Below are 23687 nucleotides of genomic sequence, written 5' to 3'. Positions count from 1 at the left end.
GCATCGGCAGGCGGACTCTCAACCACCGGGCCACCAGGAAAGCCCTATAAACTATTTTTGTAAATCAAATGAAACTTCTAAAGCTGAAAAATGCAGTATCTGAAATTTAAAATTTAAAGTTTAAAAATTCATTGTATGTATTGTAAAAAAAGGATCAGTGAACTTGAACCTAAGGAAATAGAAACTACACAAATTGAAGCACATAGAGAAACAAGAAAAGAAAAAAAAAGAATGATGGGCTTCCCTTGTCCCCCCACTGAGGGGACAAGGACACTGGCAGCAGAAGTCCTGGGAAGCACTCCTTGGCGTGAGCCCTCCCAGAGTCGCCATTAGCCCCACCAAAGAGCCTGCAGGCTCGTGTTGGGTCACCTCAGGCCAAACAACCAACAGGGAGGGAACAGAGCCCCACCCATCAGCAGTCAAGCAGATTAAAGTTTTACTGAACTCTGCCCACCACAGCAACAGTCAGCTCTACCCACCACCAGTCCCTCCCATCAGGAAACTTGCACAAGCCTCTTAGATAGCCTCATCCACTAGAGGGCAGACAGCAGAAGCAAGAAGAGCTACAATCCTGCAGCCTGTGGAACAAAAACCACATTCACAGAAAGACATACAAGATGAAAAGGCAGAGGGCTACGTACCAGATGAAGGAACAAGATAAAACCCCAGAAAAACAACTAAACGAAGTGGATATAGGCAACCTTCCAGAAAAAGAATTCAGAATAATGATAGTGAAGATGATCCAGGACCTCGGGAAAAGAATGGAGGCAAAGACTGAGAAGATGCAAGAAATGTTTAACAAAGATCTAGAAGAATTAAAGAACAAACAAACAGAGATGAACAATACAATAACTGAAATGAAAACTACACTAGAAGGAATCAATAGCAGAATAACTGAGGCAGAAGAACGGATAAATGACCTGGAAGACAGAATGGTGGAATTCACTGCTGCAGAACAGAATAAAGAAAAAAGAATGAAAAGAAATGAAGACAGCCTAAGAGACCTATGGGACAACATTAAACGCAACAACATTCGCATTATAGGGGTCCCAGAAGGAAAAGAGAGAAAGGACCCGAGAAAACATTTGAAGAGATTATAGTCGAAAACTTCCCTAACGTGGGAAGGGAAATAGCCACCCAAGTCCAGGAAGCGCAGAGTCCCATACAGGATAAACCCAAAGAGAAACACGCTGAGACACATAGTAATCAAACTGGCAAAAATTAAAGACAAAGAAAAATTACTGAAAGCAGCAAGGGAAGAATGACAAATAACATACAATGGAACTCCCATAAGGTTAACAGCTGGTTTCTCAGCAGAAACTCTACAAGCCAGAAAAAAGTGGCATGATATAATTAAAGTGATGAAAGGGAACAACCTACAACCAAGATTACTCTACCCGGCAAGGATCTCATTCAGATTCGATGGAGAAATCAAAAGCTTTACAGACAAGCAAAAGCTAAGAGAATTCAGCACCACAAAACCAGCTCTACAACAAACGCTAAAGGAACTTCTCTAAGTGGGAAACACAAGAGAAGAAAGGACCTACAAAAACAAACCCAAAACAATTAAGAAAATGGTCAAAGGAACATACATATCGATAATTACCTTAAACGTGAATGGATTAAATGCTCCAACCAAAAGACACAGGCTTGCTGAATGGATACAAAAACAAGACCCATAAATATATGCTGTCTACAAGAGACCCACTTCAGACCTAGGGACACATAGAGATTGAAAGTGAGGGGATGGAAAAAGATATTCCATGAAAATGAAAATCAAAAGAAAGCTGGATAGCAATACTCGTATCAAATAAAATAGACTTTAAAATAAAGAATGTTACAAGAGACAAGGAAGGACACTACATAATGATCAAGGGTTCGATCCCAGAAGAAGATATAACAATTATAAATATATATACACCCAACATAGGAGCACCTCAGTACATAAGGCAACTGCTAACAGCTATAAAAGAGGAAATCAACAGTAACACAATAACAGTGGGGGACTTTAACACCTCACTTACATCAATGGACAGATAATCCAAAATGAAAATAAATAAGGAAACACAAGCTTTAAATGACACAATAGACCAGATAGATTTAATTGATATTTATAGGACATTCCTTCCAAAAACAGCAGATTACACTTTCTTCTCAAGTGTGCACAGAACATTCTCCAGGACAGATCACATCTTGGGTCACAAATCAAGCCACAGTAAATTTAAGAAAATTGAAATCATACCAAGCATATTTTCTGACCACAACGCTATGAGGTTAGAAATGAATTACAGGGAGAAAAACGTTAAAAACACAAACACATGGAGGCTAAACAATACGTTACTAAATAAGCAAGAGATCACTGAAGAAATCAAAGAGGAAATCAAAAAGTACCTAGAGACAAATGACAATAAAAACACGACAATCCAAAACCTATGGGAGGCAGCAAAAGCAGTTCTAAGAGGGAAGTTTATAGCTATTCAAGCCTACCTCTAGAAACAAGAAAAATCTCAAATAAACAATCTAACCTTACACCTAAAGGAACTAGAGAAAGAAGAACAAACAAAACCCAAAGTTAGCAGAATGAAAGAAATCATAAAGATCAGAGCAGAAATAAATGGAATAGAAACAAAGAAAACAATAGCAAAGATCAATAAAACAAAAAGCTGGCTATTTGAGAAGATAAACAAAATTGATAAACCATTAGCCAGACTCATCAAGAAAAAGAGGGACAGGACTCAAATCAATAAAATGAAAAATGAAAAATGAGAAGTTACAACAGACACCACAGAAGTACAAAGCATCCTAAGAGACTGCTACAAGCAACTCTATGCCAATAAAATGGACAACCTGGAAGAAAAGGACAAACAACCCAATCAAAAAATGGGCAGAAGACCTAAATAGACATTTCTCCGAATAAGACATACAGATGGCCAAGAGGCACATGAAAAGCTGCTCAACATCACTAATAAGAGAAATGCAAATCAAAACTACAATAAGGTATCACCTTACACCAGTTAGAACGGGCATCACCAGAAAATCTACAAACAACAAATGCTGGAGAGGGTGTGGAGAAAAGGGAACCCTCTTGTACTATTGTTGGGAATGTAAATTGATACAGCCACTATGGTGAACAGAATGGAGGTTCCTTAAAAAACAAAACCAGAATTACCATATGACCCAGCAATCCCACTACTGGGCATATACCCAGAGAAAACCATAATTCTAAAAGACATGTGCACCCCAATGTTCACTGCAGCACTATTTACAATAGTCAGGTCATGGAAGCAACCTAAACGTCCATCGACAGACAAATGGATAAAGAAGATGTGGTACATATATACAATGGAATATTACTCAACCATGAAAAGGAACGAAATTGGGTCATTTGTAGAGACGTAGATGGATCTAGAGACTGTCATACAGAGTGAAGTAAGTCAGAAAGAGAAAAACAAATATCTTATATTAACACATATATGTGGAACCTAGAAAAATAGTACAGATGAACCGGTTTGCAGGGCAGAAATTGAGACACAGATGTAGAGAACAAATGTATGGACACCAAGGGGGGAAAGGGGCAGGAGTGGGCGTGGTGGTGTGATGAATTGGGCGATTGGGATTGACATGTATACACTGATGTGTATAAAATTGATGACTAATAAGGGCCTGTTGTATAAAAAAATAAATAAAATAAAATTCAAAAATTGAAAAAAAAAAAAAGAAATCAGACTGTCAGACTAGACCAGAAAGAAAAAAAGAAAAGAAAGAGAGAGAGAGAGAGAGACAACTGTAAGCAACTACAAGAAAAGCACTTTAAATGTAAAGATACAGAGAAGTTAAAATTAACAGGATAAAAAAGAAGTACTATGCCAATGCAAATTATAAGAAAGATGAATGGCTACATTAATATCAGGCAAAAGAGACTTCAGAACATAGCATATTGCCAGAGAAGAAGGACATTTCACAATGATAAAGGGTGAATACCTCAAGATTACATGACAATCCTGAAGTGTATATGCCTAAGAATGTAGCATCAAAACATATAAGAATAGAAAGGAGATATAGAAAAATATACTACTAAAGTTGTAGTATAGTATTGGTGATCCAATACTCTTCTTAATAATTAACAGAAATAGACAGAAATATCAGTAAATATACAGAAGACTTGAACAACACTAGCAACCAATTTGACCTGACTATTATAGAATACTACATGCATAAACAGAATATATATCCTTTTCAAATCCATGTGGAACATTCACCAAGTGAAACATGTGACAAGCCATAAAACAAGCCAATAAGTTTAAAAGAATTTAAATTAAAAATATGTTTGAGGGGCTTCCGTGGTGGTCCAGCGGTTAAGAATCCACCTTCCAATGCAGGGGACGCGGGTTCAATCCCTGGTCAGGGAACTAAGGTCCCACATGCCGCAGGGCAATTAAGCCCACACACCGCAGCTACTGAGCCCGCACACTGCAACTAGAGAAGCCCATGCACCGCAACGAAGAGCCCACGTGACACAACCAGAGAGAGAAGCCCGCACATCGCAACTAAGACCCAACACAGCCAAAAATTAAATAAATAAATACTTTCTTAAAAAATAAAAATATGTTTTCTGAACATAATGAAATTAAACTAGAAATCACTAACAAAAAGATACCTTGCAAATTCCAAATATTTGGTAATTAGACAACACACTTCTGTATAACCTATAGTTTATTTCTACTTCCCCTGTGATTTCTTCTTTAACCTATGGGTCATGTAAAAGAAATCACAGGAAGAATGGAAATAAAGCATATTAAAATGTGTTGACACACAGCTATAGAGTGCTAAGAGTGAAATTTATAACTATAAATGATTCTAATTTTTTAAAATAAGGTCTAAAATTAGTGTTCTAAGCTTCTATCTCATGAAACTAAAAAAATAATAAATTGAATAAAAAATAAGTAAAAGAAAAAAGAATAGAATAAGAAAAAAGTAGAGAAAATTAACATAGCAAGAAGTTGTACCTCTGACATGATTAATAACATTTAATAAACCACTAAGATGATTAATCAACAAAAAAAGAGAGAATACACAAATTACCAATATGAGGAATGAAAGAGCAGAGATCACCTTAGAGTCTACAGACATTAAAAGACCAATAAGAGAACATCAGAAAATTCAGCAATTTACATAAAATAAATTTCTTGAAAAATACAACCTATAAAAAACTGACAAAAGAAACATAATGGAAAACAAAATTATAGACTAGTCTCTCTCATGAACAAAGATACAAAATCCTTAACAAAAATACAGTTGACCCTTGAGCAACACTGGGGTTAGGGAAGCCAACCCTCCAAGCAGTTGAAAATCTGAGCATAACTTTACTCCGCACTCTGCACCCATGGGCTCCATATCAGTGGGTTCAACCAACCATGGATCATGTAGTACTGTAGCACATATTCACTGAAAAAAAATCCCTGTATAAGTGGACTTGCACAGTTCAAACCCATGTTGTTCATGGGGCAACTGTACTGGCAAATCAAACCCAGATATAGATTTATAGATATAGATATGGATATGGACATGGACATAGACAGAGATAGAGAAGGAGAGATAGAGATGCTAATACAGCATGTCCAAATGGGCCAGGAAAGCAAAGTTGGTCCAACATTAAAAAAATCAATCAATTGACTTCATCATATTAACAGAAAGGACAAAATCACTTCAACAGGTATAGAATAATATTTGACAAAATTCAATACCCACTCATGATAAAACTCAAGCAAGTCAGGAAAAGAATTTCCTCAACCAAGAAGTCCTACAAAAAATCTACAGCTTACCTAATAATAAAAAACCCATCATATCTAATAATAAAATATTTAATGCTTTCCTCCTTAAATTAAAAAATAAAAATAAAAATGGCAAAGCTGTTTGCTCATATCACTTCTACTCAACAATGTACTGGAAGGTCCTAGCCAGTACAGTATGGGAAGAAAAATAATGCATAAAGATTACTGAAATGGATGAAGCGAAACTTTCTATTCATAGATTACATGATTATTTACTTAGTGACAAAAAAATTAATAAGTTTAGCAAGGTAGAAGATATAAGGATGATGACAAAAATCAATTTAAATATCTATGCTAGCAATAGAGAAACAATGAGAAAAATGAAATTTTAAAAATATAATGTATAAGAACATCAAAAAATATAAAGTACTTAGAAATAAATTTAACAAGATGTTTAAGACCTCTACAATGAAAACTACTGAGAAAAATTAAAGGAGACCTACATAAATGGAGAAATATAACATGGTGGATTGTAAGACTCATATTTTTAAGACGTCTGTTTCCCCAAGATGATCTATAATATGATACAATCCCAGTAGGCTTTTAAAATAAAAATTGATGTATTATCTATTTTATATAACAGATTACCTCAAAACTTAGCAGCTTAAAACATCAGACATTTATTATGTCACATAATTTCTGAGAGTCAAAAATATGGAAACAGTTCAGACTCAGGATCTCTCATGGGAATGTAGTCAAAATGTTGGCCAGCTCCAAAGTCATCTGAAGGCCTAAATGGAGCTGGAAGGTCAACTTTCGAGATGGCTAATTCACCTGTCTGTTGGCTGGAGGCCTCAGTCCCTCATCACATAGACCTTTCATGACATGAGGGCTGTCTTCCCCCAGAGTGAGTGATCCAAGAAAGAGGCCAAGAGGGAAGCAGTCATGCCTTTTATAACCTAGTATCCAAAGTTTCATCACATTACTTCTAATTTATTTTATTAGAAGCAAGGTACTAAATTTGGACCACACTCAAGGGGAAGGTAATTAAGTTCTACAGAGAAATAGCAAAGTGCACATCTTTTAAAACCACCATAATAGACAAGCTGATTCAAAAATTTATATGAAAATGCATAAGACCTAAATATCCAAAACAATATTTTAAAAGAACCAAGTTGGAAGATTTATAGTAGTTGATTTCAAGGTCCACTATAAAGCTATATATATCAAGACTCTGTGGTAATGGCATAAGGATATGCAAATAGATCAACAGAGCAGAGAGCCCAGAAATAGACATACATGTACAGCTCACTGATTTTTGACAAAAGAGCAAAAGCAATCCAATGGCGGGGGGGGGAATGTTTTTTCAGCAAATAACGCTGTAACAACTGGACATGCATATGAGAAAAAAATAAACTTCAATCCCTACCTCATACCATATATACAATGAATTTGAGATGGATATAGACCTAAATATCAAGCTATAACTATAAAACTTCTATAAGAGAATATGGGAAAATACCTTTATAATCTGAGGGTAGACAAAAGTTTTTCTAAACGGGATAAGGAAAGCAATAACTATATAAAAAAAAGATAAATTAGACTCCATAAAAATTTTAAACTTCTCCTCATTAAAAGATACTTTTTAGAAAATGAATAGACAAAACATAGACAGGGAGAAAACAGTCACCAAACACCCATCTGATAAAAGGACTTATGTCCAGAATATATAAGGAACCTTGCAACTCAATAATAAAAAGACAACCCGGGGGCTTCCCTGGTGGTGCAGTGGTTGAGAATCTGCCTGCTAATGCAGGGGACACGGTTTCAAGCCCTGGTCTGGGAAGATCCTCCATGCCGCGGAGCAACTAGGCCCGTGAGCCACAACTACTGAGCCTTGCGCATCTGGAGCCTGTGCTCTGCAACAAGGGAGGCCAAGATAGTGAAGAGGCCCACGCACCGCGATGAAGAGTGGCCCCCGCTTGCCGCAACTAGAGGAAGCCCTCGCACAGAAACGAAGACCCAACACAGCCAAAAATAAATATAAAAATAAATAAATTAATAAATTAATTAAAAAGATTTAAAAAAAAGACAACCCGGGCTTCACTGGTGGCACAGTGGTTGAGAATCTGTCTGCCAATGCAGGGGACATGGGTTCAAGCCCTGGTCCGGGAAGATCCCACATGTCGCGGAGCAACTTAGCCCGTGTGCCACAACTACTGAAGCCCACGCATCTAGAGCCTGTGCTCCGCAACAAGAGAAGCCACCGCAGTGAGAAGCCCGCACACTGCAACGAAGAGTAGGCCCCGCTCACCACAACTAGAGAAAGTCCGCGTGCTGCAACGAAGACTCACCGCAGCCAAAAATAAAATTAATTTTAAAAATAAAAAATAAAAAGACAACCCAACTTTTTTTAATGGGCAAAAGATCTGAAACGACAATATACAAAAGAAGATATACGAATGTCCAAGAAGCACATGAAAATGTGCTCAGCATCTTTAGTTATCAGTAAATGCTAATTAAAATCACAATGAGGGCTTCCCTGGTGGCACAGTGGTTGGGAGTCCGCCTGCCAATGCAGGGGACGCGGGTTCGTGTCCCGGTCCGGGAAGATCCCACATGCCGCGGAGAGGCTGGGCCCGTGAGCCATGGCCGCTGGGCCCGTGCGTCCGGAGCCTGTGCTCCGCAACGGGAGAGGCCACAGCAGTGAGAGGCCCGCGTACCGCAACAAAATAAAAAAAAAAATCACAATGAGATGCCACTATACACACTCCAGAATAGATAAAATTAAAAAGCATGGCAACGCTAAATGTCCTTGAGTGTGTGGAGCACCCAAAACTTCCATGATGAGAATGAAAAGTTACATCACTTTGGAAAAAAGTCTTGCAGTCCCTTAAAAAACTAAACATAAACTAACTCTATGACCTGGTAATTCCACTTCTATGAATTTACCCAAGAAAGATGAAAAATATATGTTCACAAAAAGACTTGAATAAGAATGTTCATAGCAGCTTTATTCATAATAGGCAAAAACGGAAACAGTCCTAGTATCAATAGGTAAATGGATAAACTAACTATAGTATATTCATATAATGAAATACTACTCAGCAATAAAAAGGAACAAACTACTGATTCAACAGCAGGACAAATCTCATTTCTCATAGACACGAATCTTAAATGGACTAATAAAGATTTGTTTCTAATTTTAACTTCTAATATAGTAAATACCAACAGACTTAACTCACAAAGTTCTCCAGGGTTCTCAATAATTTTAAATGTGTACAGGGGTCATAAGACCAAAAAGTCTGAGAACCTCTGATCTAATAAAAGTTGAATATAGGCATGCTCTACAATCTAATAATTATACTCCTAAATATATACAGACACTCTTACACTTGTGTGTACCAGAAGATGTACAAGAATGTTCATAGCATTATTTGTAATATCAAACACCTGGAAACAGCAAAACATCCAACGACTGAAGAATGGATAAATCAATATATTCATACAGTGAAATTCTAAACAACAGTAAGAAAAAAAATGAACTACCTAACCTATCAATGTAGATAATTCTCAGAAACATGGATGATACTAAGGACCACAATTTGAGTGGAAAAAGACAAGTTGCAGAAGAACGTATATATAGTAAAATTCCACTCACATAAAATGTAAAACAAGCAAACCTAAACTGTATTTTCTAGGAATGCTTAAGTGGTAAAAGACTAGGAAATGAAACACTAAATTAAGGATAGTGGTTATCTCTGAAGAAAAAGAAAGAAGATGGGATGAGGGAAGGGCACATAGGGGGCTGAATGTTTACCCAATGATGGCTGCTCTTAACCAAAGAATAGTCCTCCTTTATCAAGGTCATAATTCTCTTCAATTGTCAAGCTTTAAATTGGACATTCCTAGAATAGTGAGAACAAAGAATATCCATTTGATTGGCAAGCCTAATTGAATCAACTCCAGTGATCAACAGATCAACAGAATATCAGACAACAAAGCCAGACTGCCCTCACATCTACTTTAAAAAAGCATGTGTGTACATGGGGACAACTTATGGAATGGGAGAAAATATGTGCAAACAATGCAACTGACAAGGACTTGATTTCCAAAATATATAAACAGCTCATACAACTCAATATCAAAAAAACAAACAACCCAATCAAAAAATGGGCAGAAGACCTAAACAGGTATTTCTCCAAAGAAGACATACAGATGGCCAATAGGCACATGAAAAGATGCTCAACATCACTAATTATTAGAGAAATGTAAATCAAAACTACAATGAGGGGCTTCCCTGGTGGCGTAGTGGTTGAGTGTCCGCCTGCCGATGCAGGGGACGTGGGTTCGTGCTCCGGTCCGGGAAGATCCCACATCCCGCGGAGCAGCTGGGCCCGTGAGCCATGGCCACTGAGCCTGCGCGTCCAGAGCCTGTGCTCCGCAACGGGAGAGGCCGCAACGGTGAGAGGCCCGCGTACCGCAAAAAAAAAAAAAAAAAAAACTACAATGAGGTATCATCACCTCACACCAATCAGAATGGCCATCATCAAAAAGTCTACAAATAATAAATGCTGGAGAGGGTGTGGAGGAAAAGGAACCCTCCTACACTGTTGGCGGGATCGTAAATAAATTGGTGCAGCCACTGAGAAGAACAGTATGGAGGTTCCTTAAAAACCTAAAAATAGGGTTACCATATAATCCAGAGTCCCACTCCTGCGCATATATCCAGAAAAGACAAAAACTACCACAATGTTCATAGCAGCACTATTTACAACAGCCAAGACATGGAAGTAACCTAAATGTCTAGGTATCTACCTATGAGAAATGAAAATATATATCCACAAGAAGACCTGTACAAGAATGTATATCACAGCTTTATTGGTTACCAAAACCTGAAAACAGCCAGGTGTGCATCAACAGGAAAATAGATAAACTATGTTACATTCATACAATGGAATACTAATTGGCAATAAAAAGGAACTACCAACACATGCAACAACATGAATATCAAAAATACTATGTGAGTGAAAGAAACCTGACACCAAATAGTAAATATTATATAATTCTACTCACATGCAGTCCTAGAATGAACAAATCTAATTTATGGTGAAGAAAAAAATCAGAACAGATAGTTGCCCTGGAGACAAGAGGGAAGGTGAAGGTGAGAATTACAGAGAAGGGGCATGAGGAACTTTCATGTTTGACAGGTAAAGTTCTCTATCTTGATAGGGGTTTTCGTTATGCATATAAATGCACTTCTTAAAATTCAGCAAATACACACGATTTGTGCATTTACATTGAATACAAATTTTACATCCAAAGAAAAAACAGAGAATTGAACTTTAATGATATGTATGTTGAAATATTTAGAGGGAAAGTATACAGATGTTTGCAATTTACTTTAAAATGTATCAAAAAATAAAATGAATTGATAGAGGAATGGATAAATAGATATATGATTAAAAAAAGTACTGTATACTAAAATGTTATTGGTAGGATTTAGGCAATAGGTGAATGGATAATCACTGCAAAATTCTTCTAACTTTGCTGTACATGTGAAAATATTCATTAAAAAAAGGGGCTTTTCATGCCATATTTGCTATTTGGCCTTTGTCCTTCAGTCAATAGAAAATCTTCAAATGGAAACAGAAGAAGCACCTAATTCTGTAAGGAGTAATCACTCAAGGTTTAAAGAGGTATCCACTGACTGGGAATGCAGCTACAAATGACAAGGGAACAGCAGATGCAAAAGCAATCAGGTTAAGGTTGTGCGGCACACTAGATACTCCAACTGACCTTTCCACTGAAAACATCTAAAAATTCTGGTATATTCAAAATATTCAAATAAATGAAACAAAGAAGGAAGAAAGGGAAGAGGGGTGAAGGGAGGGGAAGTCCACCAAGGTGAGGGGTCAGATAGGAGACCTCCCCAAATAAAGGTTTAACTTCCCTACCCCAATCCCTAAACTCAGTGTTTGCTCTTACGGCCTTTCAACTGTTTAAATGAGGCCCACTCACATTATTGAGGGTAATCTTCACTTAAAGTCAACTGACTGTAGGTGTTAACCACATTTACAAGATTCCTTCAGAGCAATACCTAGATCAGTATTTGATTAAGTAACTGGATACTGTAGCCAAGCCAAGTTCACACATAAAACTAACCATCACAGATAAGAAGGTCACAACTATAACAAAGTAGTATTTATTTTTTAAACTTATCTTGACTAGATTCCAATTCGACTTTTATTGAGCACCTAGTATTTGCCAGGCACTTCCCTGTGCGTTTTCACATGTATCATGCCATTTAATTCTCACAACCCTACCAGATATTCATTGTTCTCATTTTATAGAAAATAAACTGGTACAAAGAATGATTAAGTGATTTGCCTAAAGTCACAATGTTCAATGGAGCAAAGTTCAGAGAGGATTCTGATTCTGACTTCAAGTCATTATGTCAGGTACTTTCCCCACAGGAAAGCATGTAGGGTTTCATGTCACCATAAACTGCTTTTGCTGTCTCTTTTGGGCTCAATCATTTTTCTGGGTCCTAAAATGTTTCTTCATGCCCTTATTTTTTTTTTGTGGGGGGGGGCTGCATTGGGCCTTCGTTGCTGCGTGCGGGCTTTCTCCAGTTGTGGCGAGCGGGGGCTACTCTTCGCTGTGGCGCGCGGGCTTCTCATTGCGGTGGCTTCTCTTGTTGCCGAGCACGGGCTCTAGGCAGGTGGGCTTCAGCAGTTGTGGCTCCCGGGCTCCAGAACGCAAGCTCAGTAGTTGTGGCGCACGGGCCTAGTTGCTCTGCGGCATGTGGGAGCCTCCCAGACCAGGGCTCGAACCCGTGTCACCTACATTGGCAGGCAGACTCCCAACCACTGCGCCACCAGGGAAGCCGCCCTTACGTATTTATTATAAAACACTCTTTGTTGCACTACCGAAAACTCTCCGGGTGAGTGTTTTTTTCCGCCCACTATGAAACAGTTGGCAAAGGAACAAGGGTAGAACCCCAAAATCAAATAAACAACTTAAAATTTCAACCTGAAATAATAGTGTACTGGACAAAACTTTAAATGTTTACTATTCTCTGTATTCCAGTTAGTAAAGTTGCCCAAATTACAATTTGAGGTATTTGTTCTCCTTATTTACCCATACATCAATTACTGTTCCACTAAAATAAGTAAATAGGGACTTCTCTGCCGGTCCAGTGGTTAAGACTCTGCGCTTCCACTGCAGGGGGCATGGGTTCGATCCCTGGTTAGGGAACTAAGATCCCCCACATGCTGCACGGCGCAGCCAAAAAAATAAAAAATAAAAATAAATCATTTCTTCCAACATGTGCTACCAAAGGACAATTTTTCCTAGTTAAAATCTTGGATGACCTGGGTAAATGCTAAATCAAGATTAGACTTCAAACTGTACTTAGCCTTCAAGTACGGTAGTTTCTCCTAATCTGCGGTTTCACTCTCCAAGCTTTCAAATACCCATAGTCAACTGCAGTCTGAAAATATTAAATGGAAAATTCCAGAAATAAACAATTCATAAGGTTTTAACTGTGCACTGTTCTGAGCAGCATAATGAATCTTGCAACGTCCTGCTCTGTCCCACCTAGGATCCTCAGCCGTCAACATCATCTGCTCCCGACATCCAACCATCCACATCATTACGGCTCAATGATCCAGGATCACCCAAAGCAAATGAATCTCCTTCTCTGCATAATCAGAAGTTAATAGTAGCCTAACACTAGATCACAATACCTTCTCATCATGTAGGCATTTTATCATCTCAGATTATCACAACAATAAGGGTAAGTACAGTACAATATTTTGAGAGAGACCACATTCACATAACTTTTATTACAGTATATTGTTATAACTGTTCTATTTTATTATTAGCTGTTATTAATCTCTTACTGCGCTTAATTTATAAATTAAATTTTACCATAGGTATGTATATATAGGAAAAAACACAGTACATACGGTTGACCCTTGAACAAAACAGGCTAGAACTGTGCAGATCCACTTACAACTAATTACTAACTATAGACCAAAGTCTGAAAGATAGTTTGGTTTGAGCTTCGCTTAGGTATTGGGAACAAATGGAAAGAAAACTGTTTCTAAAATGAAAATGTAACATGTTCAATTTTAAATTCAATTTAGCTCATTACCCAGAACAATCATTTTCAAACTTCAGTTCACATGCAGTATTTTTGGCCTGTTACTGCTGGGAGCAGGGTGGAGGAGGGGGGTAGTGATCAACACCTAACTTGATTTTCAAGTTAGAAACCTAGGTTCCAGTACCAGCCCTGTGATCCTGAACAAGTCACTTACCCTTTTGAACCTGGTTCCTTACATAGAAACAGTGATAACGCTCACACCGCATAGGAAAAAAAGAATTAACAGTGTTTTTTGAACTATAAAGTCTTGCTTCTCCAAGTATAATCTCCAGACCAACAGCACTGGAGTCATCTCATAGCTTATAAGAAATGCAGAATCTAAGGCCACATTCCAGACCTACTGCACTGGAATATGAATGTTAACAAGACCTCCAGGGAATTCACATGCACATTAAAATCTGAGCAGAACTACTATAAAGCACTCTACAGACGTTAGGTATCTTCACCATAAAAAAAAATAGTTAATTAGGAGCTCTTGTTGTTCTGAGGAAGCCCTATGACCTGGTAACCCATTAACAATATGACATCAACAATATCTGACATCATCCTCCTCGGCTCTACTATTTCCCATACTGAGAAACTACTGAACGTGGATTCTGGTCTAGGTTTCACAACTAATTGGCAAGATAATCTTGAGCAAATCGTGTCAACTCTCAAGGTCCTTCTCCTTGCATGTAAAATGAGAAGGTTAGACCACTAGTTACCAACCTGAGGTCCCTGGACGCACTGGGGTCTGAAAAAGTAGTAACGGAGGGAGGCAAGATAGTATGATAGTTCAGCGCATAGCTTTAGAATCAAATGGCCCTTGGGTCCCTTGGGCTCTGCCACTTAATAGTGTTGACCTAGGGCAAGTTACTTAAACGTCTTAAACTTTAGAAGAGTTCTTATAAGGATTATAATAAGGGTTCGTATAAGATAATATACACATAGAGCTTTGCACATAGTGTCCCATAATGTTAGCTTTTATTATTTCTATTGGCTATTTTCAGTATCTCAAAAATCATATTTATCTGAAATAAGGCTGCAATGAAATTATTATGCTCTTTTGCTTTGGACTAGAATTATATCAATATATTAAGGTAATACATTACCTTATCTCATATATCTCATATGGATCAATACAGTGTAGTAACAGTGACTAGATCTCCTCTAATTGATAGTCACATGTGCCTCTGATTATTTGAAATGGGGATAAAGTACATTAATAATTATAATTTATGTAGAAATAATAAGTTACAATTTATATAAAAATAATAATAAATTCATGGAGCCCATGACAGAAAATAATAAAATGCTTCTTTCTAATGAAGAAGTTAAAATAGACACTATGTCACCATATGATCCAGAAATTCCACTTTTGGGTTGAAGAGATATTCGTACACCCATGTCACAGCCTCACTATTCACTACAGCCAAGAGGTGGAAGCAACCCATGTGTCCATCAATGGATGAATGGATAAGCAAATGTAGTGTATACATACAATGAAATATTATTCAGCCTTTGGAAAGAAGGACATTCTAACACATGCTACAAAATGCTACATAAGGACATTATGCTAAGTGAAATAAGCCAGTCACCAAAAACAAACAAAAAAACCCACTGTTGATTCCACTTATATAAATTCATAGAGACAAAAAGCAGATTGGTTGCCAGGGTCTGCGGGGGAGGAGGGAATACGGAGTTGTTAAATGGAAATGGAGTTTCAGTTTTACAAGATGAAAAGAGTTCTGGAGATTGGCTGCACAACAGTGTCAGTGTACTTAACACTACAGAACTGTACACTGAAAAATGGTTAAGACGGTAAATTTTATGTTATGTGTGTCTTTCCACAATGATTGATAAATAAACAAATACACAACCAACCAGCTAGCGAGCTGGTATGGCAGTTCTTCCAGCACTAACACTGTAAAGCCTTTATGCTTTAAGTTTTTAATAAGCACCCCTTCCTTGCATTCCAAAGCACCATATACATATGTCCATCATAGCACCCGGAACAATTTACTGGCAGTCTCTGACTGTATAAATTAAATCTAAACCCTTTGGTACACTAAATTTGACCCTTCATTTGGCCTTCATTCTTCAGTGGACTTACGGTGTTTCTGAGCTATGAGTCAGAGGCAGTGATGCTTGCTCATCAATAACCCTCAGGAAAAAGACTATCTTCCTTAAGGTGACAGGATGTCACTCCACCAGCCCACAGAACCCCATGGCCGAAAGAAGCCTGAAGCACGCTCACTTCCTTGAGGCTACTATTCAGAGAAGATAGTGGGAAGGGGCCCGAAAAAACGAAAGGAAAAGGGTGCAAGGAGGTACAAGCAGCTAGATGCCTTGAGTGGCATATGTGTACGGCAGGGGCAGCTGATTAAAGCCTCTCTAGTCTTGTGCTGCCCTGGCAATGAAAGACAGACTCCTTTATCCCATCTAAGCAAATCCCATCATGAAGGTGTAAAGACTGAGGGTTGCCCTGCTTCCCTTCTGCTCAATTCCTATGAATAGGATGGGGAGAGGGGCAGCAAACCTGTGAGAAGAGACAACACCTACCTAGCTTGAATCATCCTAGCCCAAGGACAAAAGGGAGATAGCTAGATGGTCCTACCAGAAGTTACCATCCATTCTCCCCATCCATGAAAGTCTTACTAGCCAGGTTACCCCCTCAGACTGAAGTAGCTCCTATGAAACCCATAATTAGGATTTAAAAATATTTTTTAGCTTTCTGATAAATAAACCCTCCTTTATAATACATCAAATTTTAAACATTCTTCTTTCAAATACATTTTTAGGAATGCATTTCCCTTGAAAGTAGGAAATGCCTATTTGAACTTATCTGTTCATACCTCTACTGGCTTATTAGCTACCTTAAACAGAGAGACAGTCTTTGTATAGTTTTGTATTTTAAGTCAATGACAAAATAAGTTTTCAATAAATACTTGCTGAATAAATTAAACATTCTGAAAAAAAAAATTTAACCGGGTAATTCTCCCTTGAGGCCATAATTAAAACACAGAATTCCCTTCTGCTTCCCTTTAGGAAATATTTCTTCCATAAAAACGACAGCACCTGAAATTCCACTTCCTGTTACAGTGTTTCTTAGTAGAAAGAGTTGTCAGACCTATATTTGAATACCATTTCTGCCACTTAATAGCTATATGACACTGAGCAAGTTAACTTCTCTAAGACTCAGTTCTCTCACCTATAAAATGGGGATAACACCACCTACTTACTAGGAATGTTACTAGGATTAGAAATACACAAGCAGTCTTCACTTTGCAGAGCTCTAATATGCACAAATTTCAGTTACCACAGTTTCGTTAAACAATACCGATTCCCCGACAACACAATTCAAATTTCAGTTACCATAGTATATTAACTGTGAATAACTGAATAAAGTACAAACTTCACTACTAGATCTTCAATCCACAAATGACTATGTAAATAATAGAAGCACATCACGATCCGTGACTAACCAAGTCACTTCTTTTAAAGTTTGTTGGTGGATTTGACAAAATAAATTGCAAAGGAACAACAATTAGGCCGTTGGTGGACTCCTTATCAGTAACAGTAAAAGCCAGGATACAATGGAATAATATCTTCAAAGTGCTGACAGAAAAATATCCCTCTGCCTAAATTTCTAACTACAGATAAAACACCAGGGCAAAGTCTGTTGGTGTTTAGTCACTGCACATCTGTTATTCAGTTCATGTACAGACGGCAAAGCATGTAGCTGAGTTGCTTCCTTGTCTCCTGGTGATGAATGTATGTGACATGCTACAAAAATGGATAATTGAAAGGTGGAACAGGCCAACAATGATGAAAGTGCAGCAAAGAAACAAAAAGTAATAGTGTTAAGGGGGTGGGGGAGGGATGGATTGGAAGTTTAGGATTAGTAGATGCAAACTATTATATAGAGAATGGATAAACAACAAGGTCCTACGGTACAGCACAGGGAACTATATTCAATATCCTGTGATAAACCATGATGAAAAAGAATATGAAAAAGAATGTATATATGTATAACCAAATCACTTTGCTTTACAGTAGAAATTAATACAACATTGTAAGTCAACTATACTTCAATAAAATAAAATTTTTTTAAAAAGTAATAGTGGGCTTCCCTGGTGGCGCAGCGGTTGAGAGTCTGCCTGCCGATGCAGGGGACACGGGTTCGTGCCCCGGTCCGGGAAGATCCCACATGCTGCGGAGCGGCTGGGCCCGTGAGCCATGGCCGCTGAGCCTGCGCGTCCGGAGCCTGTGCTCCGCAATGGGAGAGGCCACAACAGTGAGAGGCCCGCGTACCGCAAAAAAAAAAAAAAGTAATAGTGTTGGAAATAAAACCCCAATCAAACATAAATGGAGTTATAGAAGAAATAACTGACCATGATAATGTTGACCCTGTTGCCACTCAAGAGACTAGATATGCAGCCAGAGGAACTTAGTGAAGGCAAACTTACCGACACAAATGAAGAAAGTGATTGTGAGAAAAGGATGAAGATGGAACAGAGGTGAACCAGCAAAACTCCGCATTAAAGGAACTCTCAGAAATATTTCACAATATTGAAAGTGCAAAGAATGCAATGTTGGAACCTGATCCAAAGTTAGAAAGGAGCATGACAATCCACCAAGGCATAGAAAAAAATACTCATTCCATATGATAAGTTACATGACAAGAAGGCAAGTACTACTCAAATTACTCTAGATAAGTTCTTCTACAAAGAAATAACACATTTTAATTCTCAATGTTTGTAATGTTTTAAATTACAGTGTACTAAATATTAGTTTTAACATTTTTTTCATTTCTCCATATATTTATGACTAACAATAAGAGGATTTACAATGTTTGACAAAAATGTGTAAAGGTCACGGAATACTCATAACTTCTCTCATTGATTATGAAGATTTCTTTGCCAGGTTTTAACTTGCATGGTCATTTGTATTGTCCCATACTACCATGCAAAGTACCTGTAACTTCTGGCACATCAAGGCACTTAGTATTTCACAACTGAAGAGAAACTGGCTACCTTTTCCCCTCATTCTTACAATCCACCCAAGCAAAAAAGGAATATGAGCTCATCTTGGATGACGTTAAGAAGACAGCGTTTCAGGTTTTTCAGTGACTGAGAACTGTTGCCATCTTTACATGCAATTCCCCAAACTTGTCCTTAGATTACCCAAAACACACACACCCCAATGCTGAAAGATAGGCTTCCTGAATAGTTATTCAATTTGTCATCTGTGATAGTATATTAGTCATGCTTGTCTTCATCCCCTGCAGGCAGGGTCAAAACAATGAATGTGTGATAGAAGTAATATGGTATAGTAGCTTTAGAGTCAGGCCTCAACTTGAATACTACCTCTACCCCACTTTTTGCAACCTTAGATAAATTATTTGTTAGAGTTTCAATTTCCTAATCTGTGAAATAAGGATAATAATGCCTTCTTTTTGGAATTATGGTAAATATCGAAAAAGATAAGATATATGAAGTGCTTAGCAAAGTGTGGTACATAGTAAGCACTTAGATATAGCTATTATCACCATTATTATTATTCTGAATATTTCTATCATTATTGTAAATATTATAATGATGATAAAGTTGCATTTGTTTTAAACACATTATTAATCAGCCTATTTTTCAAAGATCAAGTCTCTTACTCAAAGATATGATAGACACACACCACTTGCTGGCTGAGAAGGTTGACCTCAACCTCCTCCAGATCATTTTCTCCCAAGGTACAAGTGCAAAGGGTTGCCAACACTCACGCATCCTGTTCTTGCAACCCCTGATTGCTATGTCAAAACCCTCCCTGCCGGCTGCTCAGAGTTTCCTCTTCTGAGGTCATTAAGAACTAAAGCCATTTCCCATTTCTCAGAGCTATCTGTCAGAACAGTAGTATCTTGCTGTCTCATAACTCACATGACTTAACTGTCAGTTTTCTCTTTTGATTCTAATCCCAGTTTTCTCTTTTGATTCTAATCCTTCATTCTAAACTAAGAGTCATTATTACCTATATTGACCCATAAAGCTGCAAAGGACCTAAAGGCCAACTAAAGCCAACCCCTTTTCTCTACCAAACAATTAATTCCCCCTAAAATATCCATGTAAGTTAGTTGAGCAAGGTCTGTTTGAACACTTTCAGTGACAGCAAGCCCTCTACCTCTCAAATCAACCCATTCAACGATTATAACTTTAAAATTTTCCTTACGTTGAAGCAAAATCTCTCCCCTTACAGGCAGTTTCCACCCATAGGCTCTAATTCCACATTCTAGAGAAATACAGAAAGCTTAACTGCTCTATATCACAGCCCATTCAACATTTTAAGAACCCTGAGTTTCACTCTTCCACATTACAAATTTCTAGTTCAGAAAGCACAGTTTTAAGTCCCTTTTCTCGTGGACCTCCTCTGGACCATGTATGGGCTTGCCAATGTGATCTAACAGCAAACTGATAAAGCACTTCCTTTGCCAACATTTGAGCTGCCGAGTAATTATACTACGAATGTACCCCTTTGCCCATATTCATCCATTATTATATAAAAATTATTAATTTAAGCTAGTAGTTCAGGAAAAGTAACTCCCAGCCTAAATCACAGTTTAAAGGGAATAGTACTGAAAGTCTTAAAAACTACCAAAAGAGTTCTCTTTTCTTTTCTTTTTTAATCCTAGCCAATTACTGGGAATGCAATAAAGTAGGATCAGCTGGCATGAAAGTCTTGCCTCTTTCCTACAAAGCCAAACACATGTCTGGGACAAAGACCCAACAATGGAAAGGTTAGCTAAAAAAGAGTTTTGCTTCATGTCCTGAGAAAGTTGAGCCAATTCAAAGAAGGCAGTAATAGTGAGTCAAAAAATATCCTCTGTACCTTGCCAGAAGCAGGTACCTGAAGAAGGATCAAATGCTGTGCTCTCAAAACTTGACCACAGTAAACTACAGAAAGAGAAGTGGCAGATTTTTCCTGTTCCTAGCCTGGAAGGAACAATCATCTGGGGAAATACACACACACAGCACCCAAGGGGCCAGTCAGGGGCAGCAGCTGGAGGAGAATTCTTCCCCAAGTCCTCAGAAGGTGTAACCAGTGCAAGTAGCGTCCTCAGAAGAACCTTAACCTTCGTCAGGTAGTCGGAGAGGAGGCAGGGTGGAGTAGGGACTTGATCCCTTGTGCTCTTAGGAACCTGGCACGAGCCGGAAGGTACAGACCAGATGCTGCCTTCTACTCCTGGTGCAAGGAGACAGCTGAATGATCGTACTCAGAAAGGAGGTGATCGCTGGTACCCGAAGATATCCTGGGTGAGACTGGGCTGGCGGTTAAGGGTTGGGGGTCGGTATCTGAGACCGGGGAAACCGTTCCCTGGAGGTGACCGAAGGAGGACTCACAGGAACAGAGAACGAGGAAGGGAAAGACCGCGTTTTCACGTATTTGGGGGAAGACTGAGCTAGGACCTGTTCCCTTCTCCTGTGCCCTTGCGATGAAGGTGGTGGCAGCAACAGTAGGCGCAGGTGTCCCGGGCCCTTATTCAAATTAGCAGAGTCCCCCACTGTCCCAAGCTCTACTCGGGCAGCCCCCACTTGCCCCTCAGGCAGCGAAATCCCCATTCCCAACCCTGCCCCTCAGGCTTCCCCTAAGGTTCAGCAGGGGCTCTCCACATCTCTTCCGCCCCCCAACCTCGAGGCCCCCCTCAACCCGTCCAGACCGGCCCTCCTCACCCGCCACACTGGATTCCCCTAGCTGCTGCCTTCCTCCGCAGCATTCCCGTTCCTGTCCCCTGGCCCGGTCTCCCCACGCCACCTCCCCCGGCCAGGCCCCGTGCCTCCCCCGGCGGCCAGGTCCGCCCTGTCCCTTCCTCACGCGGCGTCTCCCCTTCAGACCGGCGCCCTCCCTCCCTCGCTGCCGCCTCAGGCCGGCACCCGCACTCACAGAACTCGGCGATGTACCAGGTCACCGTGTAGTTCTCCTCGCACCAGTCCAGCGTGGAGGTCGTGGGGCCCCAGTAGCCCTCGCGGTCTCCGGCCGGAGCCATAGCGTGCGCCGCCGCCGCCGCCCAGGCGCTCCGCTCGTTGCGCTTGGTTCCGCGGATTCCCAGGCCGGCTCTGGCCCTGCTGGCGCGCTAACCTCGCGCTCCACCCGCTCTCCCTCCCCGAGGGGCGGGGCCCAGTGCCGTCAGAGACCCGCCCGGCCGGAGACCCCGCCCACCGCGGCCGGCGCAGGGCCCAGCCGGAGGGCGCCGGGACTGCCCTGCCCCCTCCTTCCCAGGGAAGGGGTGTGAGCTGGGCCACCGGCCCCGCCTCGACACGCCCTTGACTGTGGGTTGGGCGTTCCTGACATCCCCGAGGCTGTTTTCTATCTGGATGCTTGAGCTTCAGTGTGTGTGCGGCGGGGGGTTGATTTTACTGCGGCGGGGGTGGGATGAAGTCTTCAATCAAGCCCTGGCTTGATGAAACCAGTGCAGAGAGGCACCACAGTGTCTTTCTTCGGCCGCAGGCCTGAAAAGGAGCTCAGAAACCGAAAACTCCCAGCCCCACTGGGGACTCCCAGGAAATAATAATTTTCTGATAAAGGTAATAAGTGTCACCTGGGAACAAAGGGAAAGGGCAACAAACCCCGGACCGAGCAAAAAGAAGGAGGGGGGGGGACTTAGGGATCCTAAAAAACAGTGCAGCCAGAGCACTAAAGCAGAGTTTACCTGCTTCCGTTTGGGCTTCCAAGCTTAGAAGTTTCTACCTTCTAGCAACCTATAATTGTGTCCTACTCTTAAGGCAACCAACAGCCTCCCCTACTACCAGCCTCAAGACCCTAATACTACACAGAGCTGCTGGAAGGATCTTTTTAAAACACAAATGCAACCGCCCCCTGCCCCTTGTGTTCAGTTACACCAAACTCTTCCCTAGCTCAGAATGTGCAGGGTCCACTCCCATCTTCCTGCCTTTGCTCCTGCAGTTCAGCTGGGACTGCCTGCATTCCTCTCTTCTCCATTTAGCTAATTTCCACTGGTCCTTTAGAATCCAACTTCCTGAAACCCTCCCTGACTCTCACCCCCAAGAGCTCCCTTGACCTTTGTTCACATCCTCCAGTGATAGATACATCCTGATCTGAAAGTTTGATTTCCATTCTTTGTGGTCCTAACACCCAGAACTCCACCTGACCAAGCAGTTTGAAATGAAGAGTATAGTTAAGGGTGACACAACTGCTATTTTCTAAAGAAATAAGTCAATTAAGGTGTAATTGAAGGTAAAAAAAAAAACGAGAGATGAGGCACCCACACAGCCTCTCTACAAAGTGACCCTACCGGATGACAGGCAGAACCTTTACTTGCAGGGTGCAAATCCTAGGAATAGAGGCTGTGTTTTAATAGAAATAGTGGGATATCGAAATTTTTCTTTTGAACAGCCGACATTGAGCTTCTGCTATGTACCCTGCCTTTGGCTGAGTGCTAGGAACACATGGAGGTCAACAGTAAAGATTCAAGATGGCAGTCTCCGGAGAGAATAAAATTGAGTTGTGGGAAAACTTCTATTTCTAGTCATTTTTTATCTTGTTCTCTAAAATTTCTGTCTCATGTGTATTCTTAATATGTATATTAATCATAAGTGTATATAATTTATAAATGAATAAATATACATATATTTGTACACTCATAATGAATATGCAGAAATACATACTAAAAGTGATTTGCTGATGAGGGTGCAATAAAAACTGTAGAGACCACAACTGTAGACTGTGATAATACTTGCTAGGAGTAAAGCAAAAATTAAGGT

At 39.8% G+C, this 23687-nt stretch overlaps 1 protein-coding gene across 2 annotated transcripts in view; it reads right to left on the bottom strand.

Annotated features, from left to right (window-relative positions):
* Positions 1 to 22017, bottom strand: part of ACER3 (alkaline ceramidase 3) — a 187643-nt gene extending 165626 nt beyond the window's left edge. The window contains exon 1 of one of the 2 annotated variants that reach the window (XM_089915337.1): positions 21850 to 22017. In XM_089915337.1, the coding sequence (XP_089771463.1) occupies positions 21850 to 21952 (103 nt within the window). In that variant the 5' untranslated portion in view covers positions 21953 to 22017. The remainder of the gene's footprint in view (positions 1 to 21849) is intronic. The other variant, XM_022593886.3, reaches the window with a different exon arrangement.
* Between the last annotated feature and the right edge of the window lie 1670 nt (positions 22018 to 23687).

Source organism: Delphinapterus leucas, chromosome 7, assembly GCF_059928025.1.
Source record: "Delphinapterus leucas isolate spDelLeu-1000000601 "Yukka" chromosome 7, BTC_Dleu_Yukka2, whole genome shotgun sequence".
Classification (NCBI taxonomy): domain Eukaryota; kingdom Metazoa; phylum Chordata; class Mammalia; order Artiodactyla; family Monodontidae; genus Delphinapterus; species Delphinapterus leucas.
Note: the sequence above shows the minus strand (reverse complement) of the source record. Positions and strands in the feature narration are given on the sequence as shown.